General features: G+C 36.2%; 1 protein-coding gene across 1 annotated transcript in view; it reads right to left on the minus strand.

Moving 5' to 3' along the window:
* The window catches only part of COL19A1 (collagen type XIX alpha 1 chain), a 341924-nt gene that overhangs the window by 267117 nt on the left and 51327 nt on the right, over positions 1–23480 (minus strand). Inside the window, exons 6-10 of the mRNA XM_037034331.1 lie at positions 16359–16482; positions 14853–15128; positions 10969–11049; positions 5580–5705; positions 4413–4475 (exon numbers count right to left, since the gene is read on the minus strand). Coding sequence (XP_036890226.1) covers positions 4413–4475; positions 5580–5705; positions 10969–11049; positions 14853–15128; positions 16359–16482 — 670 coding nt within the window. The remainder of the gene's footprint in view (positions 1–4412; positions 4476–5579; positions 5706–10968; positions 11050–14852; positions 15129–16358; positions 16483–23480) is intronic.

The raw sequence follows: 23480 nt of genomic DNA on the forward strand, positions 1-23480 counted from the left end.
TCACCAAGGATCTCCAAACCCAACATAAGTAAGTAGCAGATGTCTCAGATTGCTTTATAGCTCAGGCAGGGTTGCCTTGGGAAAACACAGGTGGGGGCTGACCTTGCCCTGCCCCACCCTTCCTATTTACCCAGTCTTGCCCCTAGTGGCTATTGTTTTGTTTCCCTGATGAAAAAAACTCCTCAAAGGGAAAATATTTTTGCCAATGCAGAAGAGGTGAAACAAAAGAATAGCAGAAGCATTAAAAGGCATCAAAATTGATGCATCCAAAAACTGTTTTGAGCAGTGGAAAAACATCTCCATAGGTATATTGCATCAAATGGGGAGCATTCTGAAGGTAACTGAAGTTTAAACATGTCAGAATAAGTATATAATTTTTAATAAATAGATTCCACTTTGGGGGAATCCTACCCTTGTATTTTAAATTTTCATATAATGATATTGAAAGCAAAAGAAATTTTAGCATTTATTTTTGAACATGCTATAGTACAAGGAATTTTATGTAACAAATAATTACAAAACACAAGAACCGATAAGGGTATTTCAGGTACTACCCATGTATAATACACATCCCTATTTTTCCCTCAAAAATTTGGGCAAAAATGTGCACATTATACACCACAAAATACTGCTATCAGCTCTTAAATTCAGCACAAATCAATTTATCTAGTTATCTAACAAAAGAAATGACACTAAAATATGGGAAACAGAACAGTTAAGTTTTGAGAAGAGTGGGAAGAAAGAAAAGGAAATCCCTAAGCATGGATATTGCCTAGAATTATATCCTTAGACATCCAGCTTACTCTCCCTCTCCCTCATACTACTCTCCCCAGTCTCCACAGGCTATTCTCAGGACCTCTGCAACTCTCCTATACCTAACCACTAGCCTACTAATGTCCCTCCGCACCCAGATATAAAATCCTTGAAAATAGAATGAATCTTATTTTTCAGTCCCCTGCAACCACCAGCAATATGTCCTACACAGAGAAAGTGTTCAATAGAGATAAGCTTTTTAAATAAAGGTTATGGAGCTAAGGAAGAATCTTCAGTAGAGAACTCATTAGAAAGCAAGAAAAATAAGCAACAAGAAAATAAAATTATGGGCCAATATCCCTGATGAACATAGATGGAAAATCCTCAACAAAATAGTAGCAAGCCAAATTTAACAATACACTGAAAGGATCATATACCCTAATCAGAACATGCAATCTAAAAGCAACAGAATAAAGGAGAAAGGGCCCATGAACATGGACAACAGTGTGGTGATTGCATGGGGAAAGGGAGTGTAAGGGGACTAAATGGCAATGGAAAAAGTACAATAAAAATAAATACACAAAAATTAAAAAATGAAAGCAACAGAATACACATTCTTCTCAAGAGCACAAGACATTTGCCAGTACAGAGTATATATTAGGCCACAAAACAAGTCTTAGTAAATTGAAGAAGATTGAAGTCATATAAGCATCTTTTTCAACCATAATGGTATGAACCTAGAAATTAATTACATAAAAACTGGAAAATTCACAAATATGAAGATACTAAACAACATGCTACTGTACAGTTAATGGGTCAAGGGAAAAAGTTTTAAAAATACCTTGAGACAAATAAAAATGGAAATATAACATATCAAATTTTGTGTGATGCAGCAAAAGCAGTTCTAAGAAGGAAGTTCATGGCCTACCTCAGGAAACAAGAGAAGTCTCAAATAAATAATATAACCTTATACCCCCCAAAAAAAACTAGAAAAAGAAGAACAAAGAAAGTCCAAAGTTAGTAGAAGGAAGGAGACAGCAAAGATTAGAGAGGAAATAAATGAAATAGAGACTAAAAGGCAATGGGGAATATCAGGTAAACTAAGAGCTAGTTATCTGAAAAGATGAACAGAATTGACAAGTAGTTAGCTAGACTCACCAGGAAAAAGAGAGAGGAATCAAATAAAATCAGAAATGAAAGAGATGTTAGAACTGATACCACAGAAATATAAAGGATTATAAGAGATTACAATGAAGAATTATATGAATTCGACAATCTAGAAGAAATGAATAGATTCCTAGTAATAAACAACCTACCAGTACTGAATCATGATAAAATAGAAAATCTGAACAGACTGATTACTAGCAAAGGTAATTATTTCAATAGTTAAAAATTTCCCAACATATGAAAGCATAGGACCAGATGGTTTCACTGGTGAATTCTACCTGACATTCAAAGAAGAATTACCAGTCCTTCTCAAACTATTCCAGAAATAGAAAGGGAGAAAAGTCTTCCAAACTTATTTTATGAGGCCAACTTTACACCGATACCAAAACCAGACAAGAAGACCACAAGAAAAGTAAATTACAGACCAATATTGATGCAAATGCAAACAGAAATGCAAAAATCCTCAACAAAATGTTGGCAAACCAAATTTAACAACACATTAAAAGGATCACAGATAATGATCAAGTAGGATTTATTTCAGAGATGCAAGGATGGTTCAACATCCAGATATCACTCCATGTGATATTCCAGATTAACAAAATAACGCATCAAAACCAAATGATCATCTCAATAGATTCCAGAAAAGCATTTGACAAAATTCACATCCACTTATGATAAAAATTCTCAACAAAGTTGGTCTAGACAGAACATAGCTCAATATAATAAAAGCCACATATGACATGCCCATAACTAATATCAAACTGAAGAGTAAAAAGCTGAAAGCCTTCCTTACAAGACCAGGAATAAGACAAAAATGTTCACTCTCACCATTTTCAACATAGTATTGAAAGTCCTAGTAAGAGCATTTAGAAGAAAAAGAAATAAAAGGTATTCAAATAGGAAAGGAAGAAGTAAAACTTACTATTGGCAGACAGTAGGATATTATATATAGAAAGCCCTAAAGACTCCATCAAAAAACTTTTAAAACTAATAAATGAATTCAATAAAGTGGTAGGATACAAAATCAATACACAAAATCTTGTTTTTCTATACACTAAAAAATAAACTATCAGAACGAGAAATAAAGAAAATAATCCCATTTACAATTGCACAAAAAGAATAAAATACATAGGAATAGGTTTAACAAAGGAAGTGAAAGACCTATATATTGAAAACTGTAAGACAGTGAAGGAAATTGAAGATACAAATAAATGGAAATTGAAGATACAAATAAATGGAAAGATAATCAATGCTCATGGATTAAAAGAATCGATATTGTAAAAATGTCCATGTTAATCAAAGTAATCTATAGATTCAGTACAATCCCTATCAAAACTCTAGTGCATTATTAAATTATATTAAACTAAAAAGCTTCTGCAGAGCAATGGAAACTATCTACAAAATGAAAAGGTAACCTTATGAATGGAAGAAACTATCTGTAAGTAATACATCTGATAAGAGGCTAATATCCCAAACCTGCATGCAATTCAATAGTAACAAACAAAATCGGATTAAAAAATAGGCAGAAGATCTGAGGGACACAGAAGACCTACAGGTGGCCAATAGGTACATAAAAAGATTTTTGACATCATTAATAATCAGACAAATGCAAATTACAATCACAATGACATAATGCCTCACACCTGTAAGAATGGCTATTATGAAAGAGACAGGCAGTAACAAGTGTTGGTGAGGATGTGGAGAAAAGGAAACCCTTGTGCTGTTGGTGGAAATGTAATTTGGTGCAGCAACTATGAAGAACAGTGTGGAAGTTCCTTATAAAATTAAAATTAGAACTATTTATAATCTAGTGAAATCCCTTCTGGGTATTTATCCAAAGAAAATAAAAACACTACCTCAAAAAGATATGTAAACCCTCATGTTCATTGCCTCATTTTTAAAAATAGCCAAGATGGGAAAACAACCCAAGTGTCCATTCACAGATGAATGACTAAAGAAACCATGTATGTGTATGAAATAATTATACAAAAAAGACAAATATGTATGATACTCTATGATCCCTCTTACAAGTGAACCTTAAAGAAAATGAGCTATAAATATAGAGAACAGATTGGTAGTTGCCAGGAATTGGGAGAGGTAAGAAAAATAGGTAAAGGCAGTATAAATTTATTAAGCTAAGAAGGACTCTTTAGTGGGGGCCCATCAGCAGACAAGAGAAGCACGAATTCAAGTATTTCGAAAAAGAACCAAACTTTCTTGCTGCACAAGTTTGCTTACTGTTTACAGGTATGAAGATTTGAGTCTCCAGAAGTAGTAAAATTTTAGTCCAGCTTCCTAATAGTAATTCAAAAGCATCCTTGAATGCCGATGCAGTCTTCCTGTTATTAGTGACTAGCCTTTAAATATAGCCCTTGATAGCCTTTAACAACAATATGCATTTGTATGGGACATAGAAAAATGAGATGGACACATTTTTAAGTCACTTTTTAACAAATCCACTTTCATTTCAACAGTGTTTGGTGGTGTCTTACCAGTTCTCCTTTATCCCCTTTCTGACCAGGTGAGCCTGGTGCTCCAGGTGATCCTGCTTCTCCCTGAGCAAAAATGAATTCCTGTGTTATCAAACATTCTGTCTCCCTGAGCTAAAAACAAGTAGTTCATAAATATTATGCTGACAGTAGTAAGACAAAGCTTTGCTTCGCTCCGAGCTGATGCTGGCCCCTTTGCTGGCCTGTCCTTCTTCCCTTGTTCATGAGGCTTACTACTCGCCCTCATCGTCTGCTCCATGAGACCTCTCATGGCCTGGGACATGTGCTGCTCCTCTGGGTGCCCCTGTACCTTGTACTTGCCTTTCAGTGGAGCTTAGTATACAGCACTAGTCACTAGGGAAAATGTATATGATTCCGCTAAACTTTACTCAATCCCTACCCCCACTCCTCTAGCCAGGAGTGGAGTCCTAACAAAATGTGTTAAGGCTAAAGGCATGCATTAAGTCACAGTGCTAGGGGACTTCCTGCTCTAGGCACTGGGACAAGTTTTCCTTTCCTCTTTCTTTTTTCCTCAGCCATGGGCATAGAGGAAAGCCATCAAGAGATCACTCAGCGTACTTTTAGCTCAGGCCTGATGACTGCCACTAACATCCACAAACAGCAGTTAAGGTAGGTCCATGAACCCAGCCTTCCTGACACAGGGGCCATACTGGTGCAAGTGAAACAAATTCTTTGAGTATTTCCTGTGCCATATAACTTATGGCACAGGGGATAGCCATAAGTGGGGATACTGGGTAAATACAGTCTCCATATAACAAAGAAATACTATGTAGTGGCCTTGTATAAGTATTGAAGACCAGGCACTGTTTTTCTTCAATTGTGAATGCCCACAACTGAGCATATTCTTGTCACATATTAAGTGCTCAGTACCTGTCTATGTAGAGATGGTTCCTCCCTTCACCTTCCTATTCATTCCAATCCACACACTGAAAAGAAGGTCAGAAGGGCTCAGAACCATCCAGATAAAAACATAGAAAATCCTAGTTCCAACCCCCTTCCCTAATCCACCCCCATGACTGAGTGGCTTGGGCATTTGATTCAACTAGCACTGAAGGCCAAGACACATTCTGTGCACCAGGGCCACTTTCAAGGATCCTGGCTCACGGTGTGGAGTGGCCTCTCAATGGGCATAGATAAATCCTAGCATACCTTGTTCGGAACGCACTGGCACTGGTCTTTAAGTTCTTGCTTGGCTGGCAGATATGCAGACACTTTACTGGAGTGAGTGGGTATTGATAATGATGCAGTACTTCCAATGCCATCATGTTCTGGGCACTAAAATGCAAAAACAGGCTTTAGGAGATGGGCCAAATTCCAAACACCCTGACATTCCAGACACTGGCTCCCAGCAAAGTAGGAATGACTGGGGTTACTTGTTGGAACTATCTTCCAATTAACCAAAAGTTGACATTGTTATGTGAAAGTTTATAATGTCTTCGCTTTTTTACTAGCACTAGCCTCCCATGTGTTTTATTACACTGACAACACACTAGAAATGCATTAAAATGTTGGTTTTGGTGAGACATTTTAAAGGTGCTGTAGGTGACTTTATGACAAGTACAGTAATAACAAACATTTATAATAATTGCATTGTCACGATAAAATAATTTATACAAATAACATCTGTCTATGTGTCTTGGGGACAGAATTTAAAATAAAATAATGTGATTTGAAGTTTTAAAACAGTTTACTCAACAAGATGATTGTAAAGGCATATAAAAGTAGAAAATAAATTCTTTTTACACGGTAAGCTGCTATATATTTAATTAAAGTGTATCTTAATCCAGTCCATTTTCCTTCAAAGTTATAAAAATAGTCTCCACAGTGACAAATAAGTGGTGAATTTTATACTTATCCACTGGGTTTGGTACATGTGAGACAACATAAAGACAAATTTGGGTACAAAGCAATGAACTTTTTTGTCTCAAAGAATCAATCCAGAAGAGAGTCTAAAGAGGATAAACACAACCTTTCCTCTCAACATCCTTTACCAGGCTCCTTCCTCACCTCAGTTTGGAATTCTGAGTTTGCAATTTAGGGGAAGGAGTTCACAAATGGCTTTGTGGACTACAAACTAGATATGCATGGAAAAAGATTGTCAGAATATAAAATTATAAGATTGTCAATGGCTTTTTATTCTGATAAGATCATGGCTGATATTAGTTTCTTCTTTGAATTTGGCTGTATTTTCCAAGTTTTCTAAAATAGACATGTATAACTTTTAAAATAAAACCAAATTACTTTGAAAACTGGACAGTACTTTATTGCTTGGAGAAACCCACAGGGTCCTAGAATGCACACAAGCCCACCCACGCAAGAATCGGCACCAGAAAGGCCCAGTTTGCTTGGGGGAAGCAGCGGAAGGGACTGAGAGGTACAACAGAGGGCAGAGCAAAGTGCCATTTTTTCCCTCTTGGATCCCACCCCCATATAGAGCATCATAACCCAGGGACTTGGGTTGCCCCACCCTGGTGAACACCTAAGGCTCTGCCCCTCATACATAATAGGTGTGAACAGACCAAAACACTATGGCTCAAGCAGAAAAACAGCTCAAAGCCCCAGAGCCAATACTTCTAACCAACCAAGAGATAGCCAACCTATCAGATGCACAGTTCAAAATACTGGTGACCAGGATGCTCACAGAACTGGTTGATTTTAGTCACAAATTAGATGAACTAATGAAGGCTAAACTAAGTGAAATGAAGGGAAATGCACAGGAAACCAATAGTGATGGAAAGGAAACTGGGACTCAAATCAAGGGAGTGGACCAGAAAGAAGAAAGAAATGACCAAACAGAAAAGAATGAAGAAACAAGAATTCAAAAAAAGGAGGAGACACTTAGGAATGAACCTCTAGGACATCTTTAAACATTCCAACATCTGAATTATAGGGGTAGCAGAAGGGGAAGAGGAACAGCAACAAGTGGAAAACTTATTTGAACAAATAATAAAGGAGAACTTCCTCAATCTGGCAAAGGAAATAGACTTCCAGGAAATCCAGGAAGCTCAGAGAGTCCCAAAGAAGTTGGACCCAAATAGGAATACACCAAGGCACACCACAATTACATTACCCAAGATTAAAATGAAGGAGAGAATTATAGAAGCAGCAATAGACAAGGAGATAGTTATTTACAAAGGAGTTCCCATTAGACTGTCAGCTGATTTCTTAAAAGAGACCTTACAGGCAAGAAGGGGCTGCAAAGAAGTATTCCAAGTCATGAAATCCAAAGACCTACAGACAAGATTGCTCTATCCAGCAAAACTTTCATTTAGAATGGAAGGGCAGATAAAGTGCTTCTCAGATAAGGTCAAGTTCAAGGAGTTCATCATCACCTAGCCTTTATTTTCTGAAATGTTAAAGGGACTTATCTAAGAAAAAGAAGATAAAAAACATGTATACTAAAATGACAACAAACTCACAATTACTAACAATGACACCTAAAATAAACACCAATTAAGGAAACAACTAGAACAGGAACAGAACCACAGAAATGGAGATCACATGGAGGGTTAGCAACAGGGGAGTGGGAGAAGGAAAGAGGGGGAAGGTACAGAGAATAAGTAGCATAGATGGCAGGTAGAAAATAGATGGGGGGAGGGCAAGAATAGTATGGGAAACTTAAAAGCTAAAGAACTTAAGACACATGGACATGAACTAATGGAGGGGAATGTGGGAGGGAAAGGGTGTGCAGGGTGGAGGGGAATGAAGAGGGGAAATGGGACAACTGTAATAACATAATCAATAAAAAATATTTTTTAAAAAAGAAAAAAATAAAATGAAAAAAAAGAATAAAAACTAAAAAAATAGCACCCAGAAATACTGTGACTAGTTTTCTGTCTCCCCACTTGTTCTATCACATTGACTCTTTCCAGATTTAATGATTAGCTGTTTAGTTATCTTAATGAGTTTCTAAGTTCACAAGTCTAAAAATCACATTAGAATAAAACATGATTATCACCCAAGAGGCCATTTATCACATATGATCTGATATGATTTTCCAGCCAGTTACTGCCTCATAAGTTCCCAGTCAGGTAACCAAGATCCGGTTAGAGTTCACAATTTTGCTCTGGGTAACTGATTCACTCTATTAAATTGGGAACTTAAATGACTATAAATTATTATAAAACTGTCCACACTCTCCAAGAAGTGCCTAAAAGAAATATAAAATGTACAAGTAAGGACTCCTTCCCTTGTAAAACCTCTGATTTTGATTTAACACATATTTCATTAATTGGCCCTCAAAATTCTAATCACATTTCTCACTTATTTTCAGCAAATGTTCCTGATTTCCTCCTTCTGTTCATATTTGGTCTTCATTCTATGTCTGTAGTTTATGAAACTTGATTGCTTCAGAAACAGAAAATCAAATCAATAGAACCAAAGAACTATGTTTATAGATTATCTTGAATCAATTTCACCTTTTTAATATGCTATAAAATTTTAAACATAAAAAAATCTGATTTGAAATTCCAGGACAAATTAGATTTTTAAGCAAGCACATGAAAATTTCCTGAATTTAGTACATTAAAAAAAAAAAGATCCAGAATAGCAGTTAATGTCAGAATGATAGCAGATGCACTTAATTGACTTTTTATAATTATTAACCTTCCAAACTATACACTTACATTTGTAAAAGGCAACATGTTCTATTTTCTGTTAATCATTAACAGAATGGTGCTGTCCCTCCAAATAATTACTAGCAGAAAAACAGGCAGTCTTTTGTTATTGTTTCCATAGTATGAGATGAATTCCTGCCTTATTTTCTACTCTTTAAAACTAACTCCTAAATAGTCATTTTAAACATGATTAATTTTTTTCATAATTTGTTAGGTCATGCCACAGCTATTAATAATCAAACTACTCTATCAAATCTATCACCTATACTTCCCTAAACAGTTTTCTCATAATTTGAGTTGAAAATGTCTACTACATGATAACAAAGAGTTGTAACTATTAGACAAGAATATATTAGTTGGACATATCATAACATCATTATGTTAATTTGCAATCACAGAAAATTACTATTTCAAGAGCTCCTACATCTTAAAAGCATGATTATTGAAAAAAAAACTTTTGGAGAATTATCATCTTCAAGATTTAAATGTGTGACTCCAGGAAGTCTAGGTATTTCAAGTCTGTAGATTGGCATTCTAAATTATCTTTTTAGATATTTATAGAAAGACAGTTGGCTGGCTTTCATTTTACTTGGAATAAGAGCCATAAACTGGCTTAGAGATAGGCTTTATAAAACCAAGTTACACAAGCAAAACAAAAAGTTTGAAAGACTGAGCTATGCTTTGAATCGGCTGGTCACATTATTATTTTACTACCCATAGTGAGTAACAGAGGTTAAAAATATTTCAACCTCTAGCATTTCTAAGCTATTGATAAAAATTTTCACATAATCTTTATAGTACGTGTAGAACTTCTGAAGGTTCTGACACACAAGAAAAATATTTTCACCTTTTACTTTTCACATGTTCTTTATGTAAGACTTCTTAGAATTTGTCCCTCTCCAACACTTTTGTGTCCCATCTCTCTCCTTCAGTAGTTGTAAGTCAACAACGCATGAAACAATGTTTTAAATATCTCCTAAAAACAAAGCACTAGTAATTTTTTAAAAAACAGTATAACTGTATAAAAGTATAACTCCCTTCAATGAGTTTAAAGTGCAGTTGAATAAATTACAATTATATCTAATATTATAAGATTACACATATGACCATCACAATGAGAGATATAGAAGTTATTGAATTCAGAATTTCTTTGGAATGGAAGATTGGTACAAGAAAGTAATAGTTGTACCGTAAGGTTGGGAATGTTCAAAATAAGAGGCTAAAACACCAAATTTATATTTTGTTGCCAACAGTGAATGACCAAAGGCTTTGAGAAAAATGAATAGGGGGCAGGGAATGTGCCTTATTCATGTCTGCTAGCCTTGTTCCTTGACACAATGTCCAGAAGATCAATGTTTCTCAGTAATAAATGATTGGTGGAAAAAAGTAAATGAATAGACAAAGCAGTGATTCAGAATCTTATTCTGGTTATGCTGGGAAGCAAAAGGGCTGGAGAAGGCCACTGAGGCACTAATGCAGCACTCTAGGAGTGAGGCACAGGTGGGCCATGGCAGTAAGGAAGACACAGATGAAAGATCCATCACAAAGGTCAACCATCCAGGATGGGAGATATGCTAGCAGAGGGAAATGAGTGAGAATAAGGTATGATCGTGAATGTAAAAGCCCTGTAACTGGAGAATGATGATGCTACTGTTTAGCATAGTTTAGAGAGAAAGGCATAAATTCTCTTTTATTTATGGTGAATCCAAAATAAGGATATATCATTTCCAAAGTTCAGGATGAAACCCTGGGGTTAAAGCTGTTAACAGAAACTATGGGAAAGCTCTCCAACAGGTCTCTTACTTGGAAAAAATTATTCACCTGTCTTCGCCAGAAGATATTCAGTGCTGCCCCACACTTGGACTCCACACACTAGACAACTGGCATTCTACATTCTCCACATACCATGAAAATGAACTTACCTTAGTATCTGATACATCGCAACAAGATTCTTTAGCTATGAAGTTTGAGTTACAGTAGATTTTAAGTTGGTGAAGTTCAATCTATCAAAAAATTAGTAACAAGATATATCATTAGTTTTTTAGTAAATCACATTTAGGCACTTAAGAACTATAGTGATTTACCTGGTAAGAAAAAAAGAAACTAAAATAAATAAAATACTGGAAGGTATTTTTAATATTTTATTAATTTAGGATCATGATTTTAGTTACCATTTGAAAAATAGATTCAGGTTATTGAGATAAATTTATATATAATGGAAATCAAAGAATGAAAGCAATTCCACCCCTTGGCTAATTGTTTTAAACAATAAAAATATTTAATTAAATACAAGTATTGCTATTTACCACAATAAAGTATATACCCACGAAATGAGAACTACATCAAAGTAAAAAGTCCTGGAAAAAAAAGTAAGGTCAAAGGTCTTAGAACATGATGGAAAAGGCTTTATCTGTAGTTCCAGACTTAATTGAGAAATGAAAAAATGCTCACTTCCCAATAAGAAAAAAAAGATATTTAGTTTTTCTTTTTTTCATGAATTCTATCTAATACCTATGTATTTTATATTATATTGGCATAGTCCTAAATAGGACTATCAATCTTTACAAAAATAATTGATTTTTCTATTTACTCAGAAGATTCATGGGGTTTTTTTGGCATTTGTACATGAAATTAAAGTAGTTTGAGGAAAATACAATCATGCTTTTAAATGCAAGATCAAACAATCACATAAGAGCAAGTAAACAGTACAAACTATTAATAAGATTTCAATATGCTAGATGCTTAAATATGCTATGTTAAGTTACTTTGTGATTGAAAATTTAAAAATTTAATTAATAATAATTAAATCATATAATCATCATATGATTATATGATGATTAGACACATAATGGTCAGGAACAACCTCATCCTTCCACTCCTCCTCCTCTTCCTTGCCTTACTCTTCTCTCTTCACCTCTTTCTCTGTCTCCCAAAATAATAGAGCTAGATTATGCATTATTTTCAGGTCAATAAATACTTTCTACAGAATGTCTCAACTATAATATTACAACAACTAATTTTATGATGATAGGACGCTGATATCTGCAGTTAGTTTTAAATCCCTGCTCTAACACCAAAAAAAGAAAACAGAAAACAAAGGCCTACTAATTATTCTACATTGAGATGAGTAATATTAATTCATCTCATAAAAAGCATTAAGAACTTTGGACATCTTGTGAATTCATGAGCTGCCTAAGATTTGCAGCCAATGCAGAATTCTGAGATGAAATAAAACTTAATTTCTTGTAAGAGTATTGAAATTAATTTTTTATTTATAAACTTTAAATACACTGTCTTACACAGTCTATGAAATGCCAGGCAGTAACATACCCATTATGTTGAATGAAGAAGGAAGATAGCAGTTTTCTTCTTAACTAAAACTTATTTGTCATCATTATCAAAATAGTCAATAAATATTGAAATTCTATTACGTGCCATCCACTGTGCTAAGCCCTTCAAATAAATTATTTTACTTAACTGAAGATAGTTGATCAATTTTTGACAGATTAGAACCTAATCAAGTACCCATGACACTGAAACTACAATCAGCCTAGTTTAATTATGCTGTTGTTACGCATCGATTACTTTGGTCCTTCATTGACAGTGTTTTAGAATGAGAATGTTTAGGGCTAAGTCTTTCACACAGAATTTGTTTGTTAAAAATACTTTTAGTTTTGTCACCTATTTCTTTCTCATAGAAGCATGCAAGTAGTATATCTAAAATAAAAGCCAATCATTAGAATTTTTTAATAACACACATTCTAAATAAATAAAATGTTTTCATATTACAAAAGATCTTATGAATCACAGAACTTGTAAGGAGATAATACAAAGCTAGTCCACTTAAACTTTTAGTAGGACCAAGAATTAAATTAAAAAACAATGATATATTTTATTTATTTAAACAGTGACTATTTGCTAAAAAAGCTGCATCACTGATATGCCTTTAATTTTATTCTCAGATGAACTAATTCCATATTAAACTATGAAACTACTATAACACTGTAATGTTTACATCATGTGTTTTTATAAGGACACACCCAATATTCTTCAGCCTCAGGTTCTGGTTTAATTCTTCCCTTGGGTGAGAATTTAAAACACAACAGACATTCAACCTTCAGAAAGTGAGCTCTCAGCCTGGACTCCATACTTGTAATAATTTGTTCCTCTCCCGTTGCTGTTTCTCTCCAAAGATTATGAATTTATTTCAGTGTACACGTAGATTCTTCTTGTTTCTCTGGAACCAGAGCCCACTTTGCTCTTATTAGTCCTATAAGGACAGGATTCCAGCCCCAAATCCTAGCCCATGCAGGCCTCACTACTGCCATTTCCTAACACTATTGGTAGAATTCCCTGAGGCTGACTTTCGATCTACTTCTACTTCACCTACTGCTGAGAGTCACATCTCTGTTGATCTAGCCGCTAGTCTCTACTTCCTCCCTTGCCACCTTTCTGAAAGGTGTGTCTAGAACTACTGTTCTTACAAGTGACGCTGTTTTTAATGGCAGCCACCACGTATTGACATCGACTTTAATTCTTCATTTGTTTTCAACAAGAGTGGGAAGAGTAGGCATGTTTTCCTTTTCCTACTTTCTTATGCTTGAGTTGAATGACATGTCTGGCTCTGAATAAAGAAATGAATTTGGGGAGAACTGACTATATACCAGGCACTACAGCATGTAGTCATTATGATAACAAGTAATTCCATCAACAGTTTTATAGTAGAGGATACTGAGACTCAGATATACTAACAGCTAACAAGTAAATTAGCAGATCATAGCAGTCAAGTAGATGAGGTAGGATTTACAGCCACATCTGTCTGATGCCCCAGTAGCTCACTCTCCGTGGTGCTATGATGACCTGTCTCCAGGACTGGCTTCTGCTCTGGCCTATTTTCCTGATCATTGCTGAGCCTGAGTTAGGGCATTCTCACTGATTTGTTCACTGTGTCTAATAAGACAGCTTAAAATAATATTTCATTGAAAAATGTGTGTGCGTGTGTGTAAATTAGCTGACCAAATATGTATCTGCATAGAATTATACTTCTAAAATAAAAACTAACGGTTAAGTGCTTGGCTTAAGGGCAATGCCAATTTCTACTGGCCACCTGCATTCAGATTATTTTTATATGATTCTATAATTTCCCATGACTCTACCCTCAAGAAAATGTACAGTCATAAACGTTACATATATCTCACTTTTTAAGATTATGGACCTTCTTCTCTAGGGAAATCAATTATAAATCTTTATCATTTGAATGTCAAATTAATTTTTAAAGGAACTTTCATCTGAAAAGGTTTTATTAACCCGCTGTTCTCATCCAAATGACCTACTGATACAATTAATGCCTATGTTTTAGTCCACTAGAGCCCTGAAAAAGCATTATAAGCTCATGAAAAATAGTCTGTGGTACCAAGCAGTTGCTGTTCTGAGGCTGAATAAATAACCTATTGTTCTTGAATAAAACCATCTGGAACCAGTCCAACTTTCCTCTCTTTCCAGTGCCTAGCTATCAAGCTTACTTTTTCTACTATATTTTCTCTTGTACTATAATTTAATTTTAATAACTTCATTTTTAAAGGCATGGCCTAATTCTTTTAAACTCACAGACTGGAAAACAAGGCTAAAAATACATAGATGATAACATATGTGAAAATACGTAGCTACCTTTCTCACGCCTGATGGAAAATGAGTTGAGAAGGCTATGTATTACACAGTCATTAAAGGAAGAAGCTCTAAATAAGACATTTTGTTTTTAACTTAGAAATCTGACCAGTTCTTTTTCACAACCAACATCACAACTCACGTCCACAGGCTTGCCGTCTGAAGCTCGCGCAGTGATGACAGTCCTTCCTTGCCAGTCCACAGCATCCTTTTCATCAGTGTGCCGGCTTGCAATGAAGCTGCAATCCATGTACAGGGAAATGCCCCGAGGTTGTATAACGATGCCCAGTTTATGCCACTGACGATCAAACAAAGAACGGAGTTCTCGATTTTTAAAAATGTAGTTCATCACTTCTCCCTGAGCAGCGCGGAACATAAATTCCACCACCTTCTTTCCACCATCAACTACTATCGAAACCTGCAAAATGCAAAGTATCTTTAAATCTTCTAAAATCAGTGTTTGAAATTATTAAAGCACACAAATCAAAAACTCAGTATGCATGTTAGTACAACTGAAGGACTTAGCAAAATGTTTTAGATGATACCTGTGTCCTCCAGACTGGTTAACATAGAAGAACAGCAAATATCCAGCTACAAAATGGTTTCAGTATGTGGTACATTCTGGGGAATGTAAGATACTCCACTCTAGATAGAACATTTAAGAGTATATGTGTGTGCACGCGTGTGTCTGTGTGTATATTTCTGTATGAGTAATTAAAGAATTAAGTGCTATTGATTTTATAAGAAGAAGAATATGATCACTTTTCTTAGTTTGGAAATTGAGATCAACTCCTTTAGCTTTAGGTGATTTGCAAGGTGCAGAGAAAATGCATTTCATAGAGGACCCACTCTTTCAGTTTGTTTCATCTTTCCATCCTAAAATTGTGACTGTACTAACACATTAAAAAATCAGTGAAATGAAAAACATTCCAATGAATGTATACAGAAGTACTCGCAAATGGATGGTGCCAATAAGCAAGGTTCATCCCCTCTCACCGGAGTACTCTGCCTCCCTCCTTTCTGCCCAAATGCCATCTCTTTGGCAAGTATTCCTAGATCCTTGCTCTCCCCACTCCCTGCCCAGCTCCAAGCTTACCACTGCACTCATCACATTGTGATTATGCCCTAGTATGTTGTTTTCCTAGATGACATTCCCTTAGACCTTGTGCTCCTGAGAACAGGAATTATGCTTTTTAAATCTCTTTGTCACTAACTAGCATACAGTATATATTTAATAAATTTTTATTGAGGGGATTGAAATCAATATCTCATCTGTTAGTTCACTAAGGAATTTCAGATGACAATGAACAGCTTTTAAAATAATACATAACATCAGAAATAATCACAGATAAAACAAATAGCAGTGAAGTGGACTTAGTGTCATCAGTAAAGCAGTTGTGAAGGAAGAGCGGTTTGAGTGACTTTACACAAAATATGGATCTAGAAGTAAAAATGAAAACTAATATTATCTCACCTATCAGACTTCCCTATTACAGATATCAGCAAGATCATCCCAACTACAAGAATACCTGAATTTCCCTGTTGACAGCTCCTCTAAAAGACAGACTATTTGGGAGCTCCCAAATTTGTATTTGTACGCATAGTTCCAAGACTCACCTAGCCTAAGCACAACTCTGTGGTTCCTTACCTGTGGCATATTCTGCTGGTTTAAAACCTGCCACAGAAACCAGCGTTCCTTTTTGGTGTTTCTTCGTACACGAAACATGGCTGCTATGGTATACTCCTCAGGAAGGCCTCTGGGAAATATATTGCTGTGGGAGAAAAACACAAGTACTGTGGGAAAACTGAAGAAGACAAGGAAAGAAAATCTAGGTATAAAGTTTTATGTAACACAATATCTCAGTCTTTTTCTCCATAAATTTATGATTCATTATGCATTTTTATAGTAATCTACTAGCAGATGTATGGAAGCATCATGCCTACATTGCCTATGTAATTTTAATTTTTGTGCTTTCCCACTTTTTATATCTTCTGGTATAATGTGGTTAGAGCCTAGGGTACGTAAAAGTAAGCGAGTATACTACGGTACTGGGTTACAACACGGCCTTAATCAACAAGTGTTCCAACAGAGGAGAACAGCATAACTCTCTGCAGTCTGGCAAACGGTACAGATTTACAAAGGAATAAATACCCATATGTGTATGTATGCTCTCATTTTGTTCTTCTTCTTTAAGGACACATTAAAAAGAGAGGCAACCAACATTACTGCAGCTACATTATTACAGCATATCTCCTATTGAGACATTGATTAGCAAACCATTTGTTTTCCATCACATCAAAATAAAAGCAAGCTTCTAAAATTTACTTTTTCTGAAAAGTCACCACATTTAACTGAATTTTATAATGACATTTCTGTGCTTGTTTAAGTACAGTTGTTCATTATAAACAAACAACACAGCCAGGCTTTGGTGCCTGTCATTTGCTGTTGGGGCCACCTGTGAATTTGAAAGGTGGAATAAAGTACTGATGAGAGGTGACACCAAGCATAAACTTCCAAGTGGAAACTTTTAATAAGTGAATTTCATCAAAACTCCTTTCAAAAAAAGGAAACCTCCACCCAAAGAGCAGATCCACCAACCACCACTACCTGCTGTAAGAACGAGTCTCCACCTTGCTTCCAATTTCCTGCCTCCTTTATCCCATCTTTATGCTTTGAGGATAAAATCTTTATCTAAAGTGTTCTAAAATTTACTGGGCCTTTTTCCCCATTGTATTGAGTGCATCTTTCAATGTGGGCTGTGCATTACTAAAATGTGTAAGATTTTTAAATTATTTTCCCTACATCATTTTCTCTTATCTCTTCTTTCCGGAGCTCCTCTTTCAGACAATTATTTAACATCTATATTTATGTCCTAGTGTCCTTACTCTTTCTCTTATATTTTTCCATCTCCTTATTTAGTCTACTTTCTTGGATATTTCTCAATTCAACATCAATTTTGTTATATTTTTATTTCTAAAATTCTCTTTTGTTCTTTTTTGAACTATCCTGAATAAATAATATATTTTAAATCTCAGACATTATCAATTTGGTGGGCTTTTCTTTCTCAATTTTTTGTATCATCTATTGTTGATTTTATTTTATTTTTTCCATCACCATTTTTCCCCTTGACCCTCCTCCACCTCCACCCACTATCCGTCCACTGCAGCCACCCTACTGTTGTCCACATCTATGAGTTCTTTCTCTTTATTTTTCTTTTTGCTCAATCCCTTTACTCCCCACCCCCAGAACTGTCATCCTGCTCTCTATGACTTTACCTCTATTTTGCTTGTTAGTTCAGTTTGTTCATTAGATTCCACATATGAGTGAAATCATATGGTATTTGTTTTTCTCTGACTGGCTTATCATATTTAGCATTATGTTCACCAGATCCATCTGTACTATTGCAAATGGTAAAACTTTCTTCTTCTTCTATGACCAAGTAGTATTCCATTGTGCATATGTACCATAGCTATTTTATCCATTTATCTACTAATGGGCACATGGACTGCTTCCAAATTCTGGCTATTGTAAATAATTCTGCAATGAACAGAGGGGGCAATATATTCCTTTGAATTGATGTTTAGAGTGTCTTTGGATAAATTCCCAGAAGTGGAATCATTGGGTCATAGGAAGTTCCGTTATTAATTTTTTGAGGTAACTCCATACTTCTTTCCATAGTGCCTGTACCAGTCTGCATTCTCCCGATCAGTGCACGAGGGTTCCTGTTCCTCTCCAACAGTTGTTTTTTGTTGATTTACTGATGATAGCCATTCTGACCAGTGTAAAGTGATATCTCATTGTGATTTTAATTTGCATTTATCTGATGATTAGTGACATTGAGGATCTTTTCATATGTCTATTAGTCATCTGTATGTCCTCTTTGGAGAAGTGTCTATTCAGGTCCCTAACCAATATTTTAATTGGATTTTTTGTTTCTTTGGTGTTGAGTTTTATAAGTTCTTTTTTTCATTATTTTCATTATTGTTCAAGTACAATTTTCTGTCTTTTACTCCCATCCCAGCCCACCCCCCAAGTCCTCCCCACCTTCCTCTCATTTCCACCCCCCACCCTAGTTTTTGTCCATGTACCCTTTGTATTTGTTCCTGTAAACCCTTCCCCTTTTCCCCTGAAATTCCCTCCCTCTCCCCTCTGATCACTGTCAGCCTGTTCTCTATTTCAGTGCCTTTGGCCATATTTTGCTTGTTTGCTTGTTTTGTTGTTTAGATTCCTGTTAAAGGTGAGATCATATGGTATTTGTCTTTCACCACCTGGCTTATTTTGCTTAGCATAATGCTTTCCAGATCCATCCATGCTGTTACAAAGGGTAGGAGCTCCTTCTTCCTGCTGCATAGAATTCCATTGTATAAATGTACCATAGTTTTGTTTTTTTCTTTTTTTAATATTTTTATTTATTTATCTTTAGAGTGGAAGGGAATGAAAGAAGGAGAGAAATATCAATGTATGGTTGCCTCTGGTGAGTGCCCTGCTGGGAACTGGCCTGCAACCCAGGCATGTGCCCTGACTAGGAATCAAACTGTGATTGTGTGGTTCACAGGCCCACACTCAATCCACTGAGCTACACCAGCCAGGAGTACCATAGTTTTTTGACCCACTCATTTACTGATGGACACTCAGGCTGCTTCCAACATTTGGCTATTGTAAATTGTGCTGTTTTGAACACTGGGGTACGTAGGTTCTTTTGGATTGGTGTTTCAGGGTTCTTAGGATTAAAATAAAAAAGAGAACCAACTGTATGGGAAAACATATTTGCCAATGATACCTCAGACAANATCATGTGGTTCACAGGCCCACACTCAATCCACTGAGCTACACCAGCCAGGAGTACCATAGTTTTTTGACCCACTCATTTACTGATGGACACTCAGGCTGCTTCCAACATTTGGCTATTGTAAATTGTGCTGTTTTGAACACTGGGGTACGTAGGTTCTTTTGGATTGGTGTTTCAGGGTTCTTAGGATTAAAATAAAAAAGAGAACCAACTGTATGGGAAAACATATTTGCCAATGATACCTCAGACAAGAGTTTATTCTCCAAAACATATAAAGAACTTACACAACTCCACTCTAAGAAGATAAGTTCTTTATAAATTCTGGATATTAACCCCTTTTCATATGTATCAGTGCATATATTCTCCCATTCAGTGGGCTGTTTTTTTCATTTTGTTTATGATTTCCTTTGTTGTGCAAAAACTTTTTTGTTTTTCCTATAGAAGACATAGAGGAAGTGAACATTTCTTATATGCATATTTCTATCCAAGATAAAAAAAATAGTAAAGCTAGACTGACAGGGCCAATTGTTTTGTTTTTCTCTGCACTCTTGAATGTCTCCATTTCATGCAGGTTAGTTTTGCCTATTAGTTTTAATAGTTTGGCCTCTCTCCTCATGATTCATTATAATTCACACATATTTAAGAATGAAAGAATGAAGCTTTGCAAAGTTTCTGCAAATTGGCACAGAGTATCAATGAACCAGCTTCACCGCTAAGCATGATCAGCTGGTGGACTTCATTGAGAGTCCCTCAACTGTTAATGTAGGAAGATTATTTCTCCATAGAGTCCTGATATTTCCTGCTTTAGAATAGAATGGAATCCTTCTATTTACCTCTTCCCCACAGGTAAAGAGGATTCACCTGCTGAAGACATCCAGGAAGCAGGGGATGTGTGTGGGACAGTGGGGTCTCACAGTTCAGTATAGGATTTTAATTCATTCCCCTGTTTTTGGTACCATGCCTCTTTCCTGCACTCACCGTCCTTGTTAGTCCCAGCCTGGAATCTCACTGGCTCTATTTCTCTCAAGAATAATCCTCTCACCTTTTGTCTAACTGGATGAGAAAAGAGAATAGAACTAACCTGGGGGCCTCATTTGTACCACACCCCACACACATATCCTCACTCGCCAGCTTCTGCAGAGCTAGAAGCCAATATCAGGACATACCTGACATACTCAAAATAGTCAAATCAACAAAGTTATTGATATAAATAAAAATGTGTCTTTTAAAGAAAGAATACAACAGACTAAGACTAGCCCTCTCAGGGGTACTATAAAGAAAGGTTCCACAAGTGGCACCTTTTTTTTGGCACCTTTGGATAATTTGGAATGACTTTAGTTTGGCTCTCTAAGAGTTCATCTAGTCCCATTAAAAATTAATTTTTAGATTAAACATTTTGTTAATTTAGTATACATCTCCTCTCACATGTCCATTAATACTTAGGTGACTTTGTTCCCAGCATATAGAACAGTGGATACCCAAGGTAGGTACTCAATAAATAGTAAAGGAATCAATTAATGAACTGAATTCAGGTATAAACAACATAAAAACAAACTGAAACAACAAAATGCATGGTCCTCTCAGTCTAACTTTAGTTTTCCATCTTGTGTAGAAATATGCATGCAAGCAATTCTCACTTTCCTCTTAAGTCTTCTATAGGAAAAAATAAATACAGCAAATGAGTTAATAACATTAACTGGCACTTGTCATCATGCAGAGAACACCTGTGCAGACTGAGAAAAACTGAGAGCCTAGTCCATCTGTTGGGAACCACCCTGCCTGGTTTCAGATACTGTAAACCCTGCTGGATAAGGCTGAGGACCATAGTCCATTAAGGAGACAAAAATTACCTTCTTTGTAGGCGTGCTGCCTCTGCCACCTTTTACTTAGGCCTGCTGGCCTTGGGCTTATTACTGGTTAGCCAATGGTAGGTAAGATTCCTCAAGGGAGGGACGACTTAAGACAGACATGGTCACAAAGGGGCCCTCAGGGAAGGACTTGGTGGGCTATAGAGAAAGGGGATGATGGACCTTCATCCCTTGGCTTTGACATAGCCTGAGTCCTCATTCTGTCTGCATGATGTCTCATAATCTCTTGGCTGTCTTACTTCCCTTGCCTGATTTAAGCCTGAAAAAATGTCAGAGGTGGGTGCGGCCCTGTGCTGGAAAGGGCAGGTTCCCAAGGGGATTCAGGCCTAAGAAAGAATGCATAAATCCTGTAAAATCTACTTTGCCAATACCCTCAATTTAAATGATAAGGGTCCAAGCATGAAATGAGTTTGTTTCCCTAAAGTTTTATAGCCCTTTAGCTATCTGACCCTGATTCAAAATAAGCCCTCAGAGTTCTTTGAATGTTATCTATTGTTTGATCATTACTGCCTGACAATGATTGACGGACTTTATGTATACATCCTGTATTCCTATGCAAATTAAACACAATAAAAGCCCATTGAAGAAAAGGCTCTAGGCCTTCTCCTTTGAGAGATCTGTGACATTGCTGAGGTATCTATCTACAGGGACCAACTGCTATTTAGCTCCATCCAACTGTGACCATGTGGGAATGTGGGTTGTATTTTGTCACACCATGCCATTTTCCAAGACATGCCAAATACCCACAATTTTTTATCTAAAAAGTTAAGAGTTTTATTTTTGAGTGGAGTAAAGTGAGTTCTTTGTATATTTTGGAGATTAAACCTTTGTCTGAGGTATCATTGGCAAATATATTTTCCCAAGCTGTTCCTTCTCTTTTTATCTTGATACTGTTTTCCTTAGCCATGCAGAAGCTTTTAATTTGATGAGATCCCATTTGTTTATTCTTTCCTTTATGTCCCTTGCTCTAGGGGACATATCAATAAAAATGTTGCTACATGGAATATCTGAGATTTTCCTGCCAATGTTCTCCTCTAGGGCTTTAATGGTTTCACGGCTGATATTTAAGTCTTTTATCCACCTTGAATTTGTTTTGGTGTATGGTGTAAGTTGGTGCTCAAGTTTTATTTTTTTTTCATGTAGCTGTCCAGTTCTCCCAACACCATTTGTTGAAAAGGCTATCTTTACTCCATTTTATGTTATTGCCCCCTTTGTTGAATATTAATTGACTGTAGAGAGTTGGGTTTATTTCTGGGCTCTCTGTTCTATTCCATTGGTCTATGTGCCTATTTTTATGCCAGTACCAGGCTGTTTTGATTACAGTGGCCTTGTAATACAGTTTGATATCAGGTATTGTGATCCCTCCTACTTTGTTCTTCTTTCTCGAAATTGCAGCTACTATGTGGGGCAATTAAAAAATGGGCAAAGGACTTGAACAGACATTTCTCCAAGGAGGACATACAGAGGATCCAGAGACACATGAAAAGATGCTCAATATAGCTAGCTATCAGAGAGATGCAAATTAAAACCACAATGAGATACCACTTTACACTAGTCAGAATGGCTATCATAAACAAAGAAACAAACAACAAGTGCTGGAGAGGTTGTGGGGAAAAGGGGACTCTAGTTCACTGTTGGTGGGATTGCAGACTGGTACAACCACTATGGAAAACAGTATGGAATTTTCTAAGAAAACTAAAAATGAACGTGCCTTTTGACCCAGCAATTCCACTCTTGGGAGTATATCCTAAGAACCCTGAAACACCAATCCAAAAGAACCTATGCACCCCGATGTTCATAGCAGCACAATTTACGATAGCCAAGAGTTGGAAGCAACCTAGATGCCCATCGGTAAATGACTGGATCAAAAAACTATGGTACATTTACACAATGGAATTCTATGCTGCAGAAAGGAAGAAGGAACTACTACCCTTTGCAACATCATGGATGGAACTGGAAAGCATTATGCTGAGGGAAATAAGCCAGGTGGTGAAAGACAAATACCATATGATATCACTGTTAACAGGAATCTAAACAACAAAACAAACAAGCAAGCAAAATATGACCAATGACACTGAAATACGGAACAGGCTCACAGGGTCCAGAGGGGAG

This window comes from Sturnira hondurensis, unplaced genomic scaffold (assembly GCF_014824575.4).
Source record: "Sturnira hondurensis isolate 20B ecotype Veracruz unplaced genomic scaffold, ASM1482457v3 Scaffold0022136, whole genome shotgun sequence".
NCBI lineage: Eukaryota > Metazoa > Chordata > Mammalia > Chiroptera > Phyllostomidae > Sturnira > Sturnira hondurensis.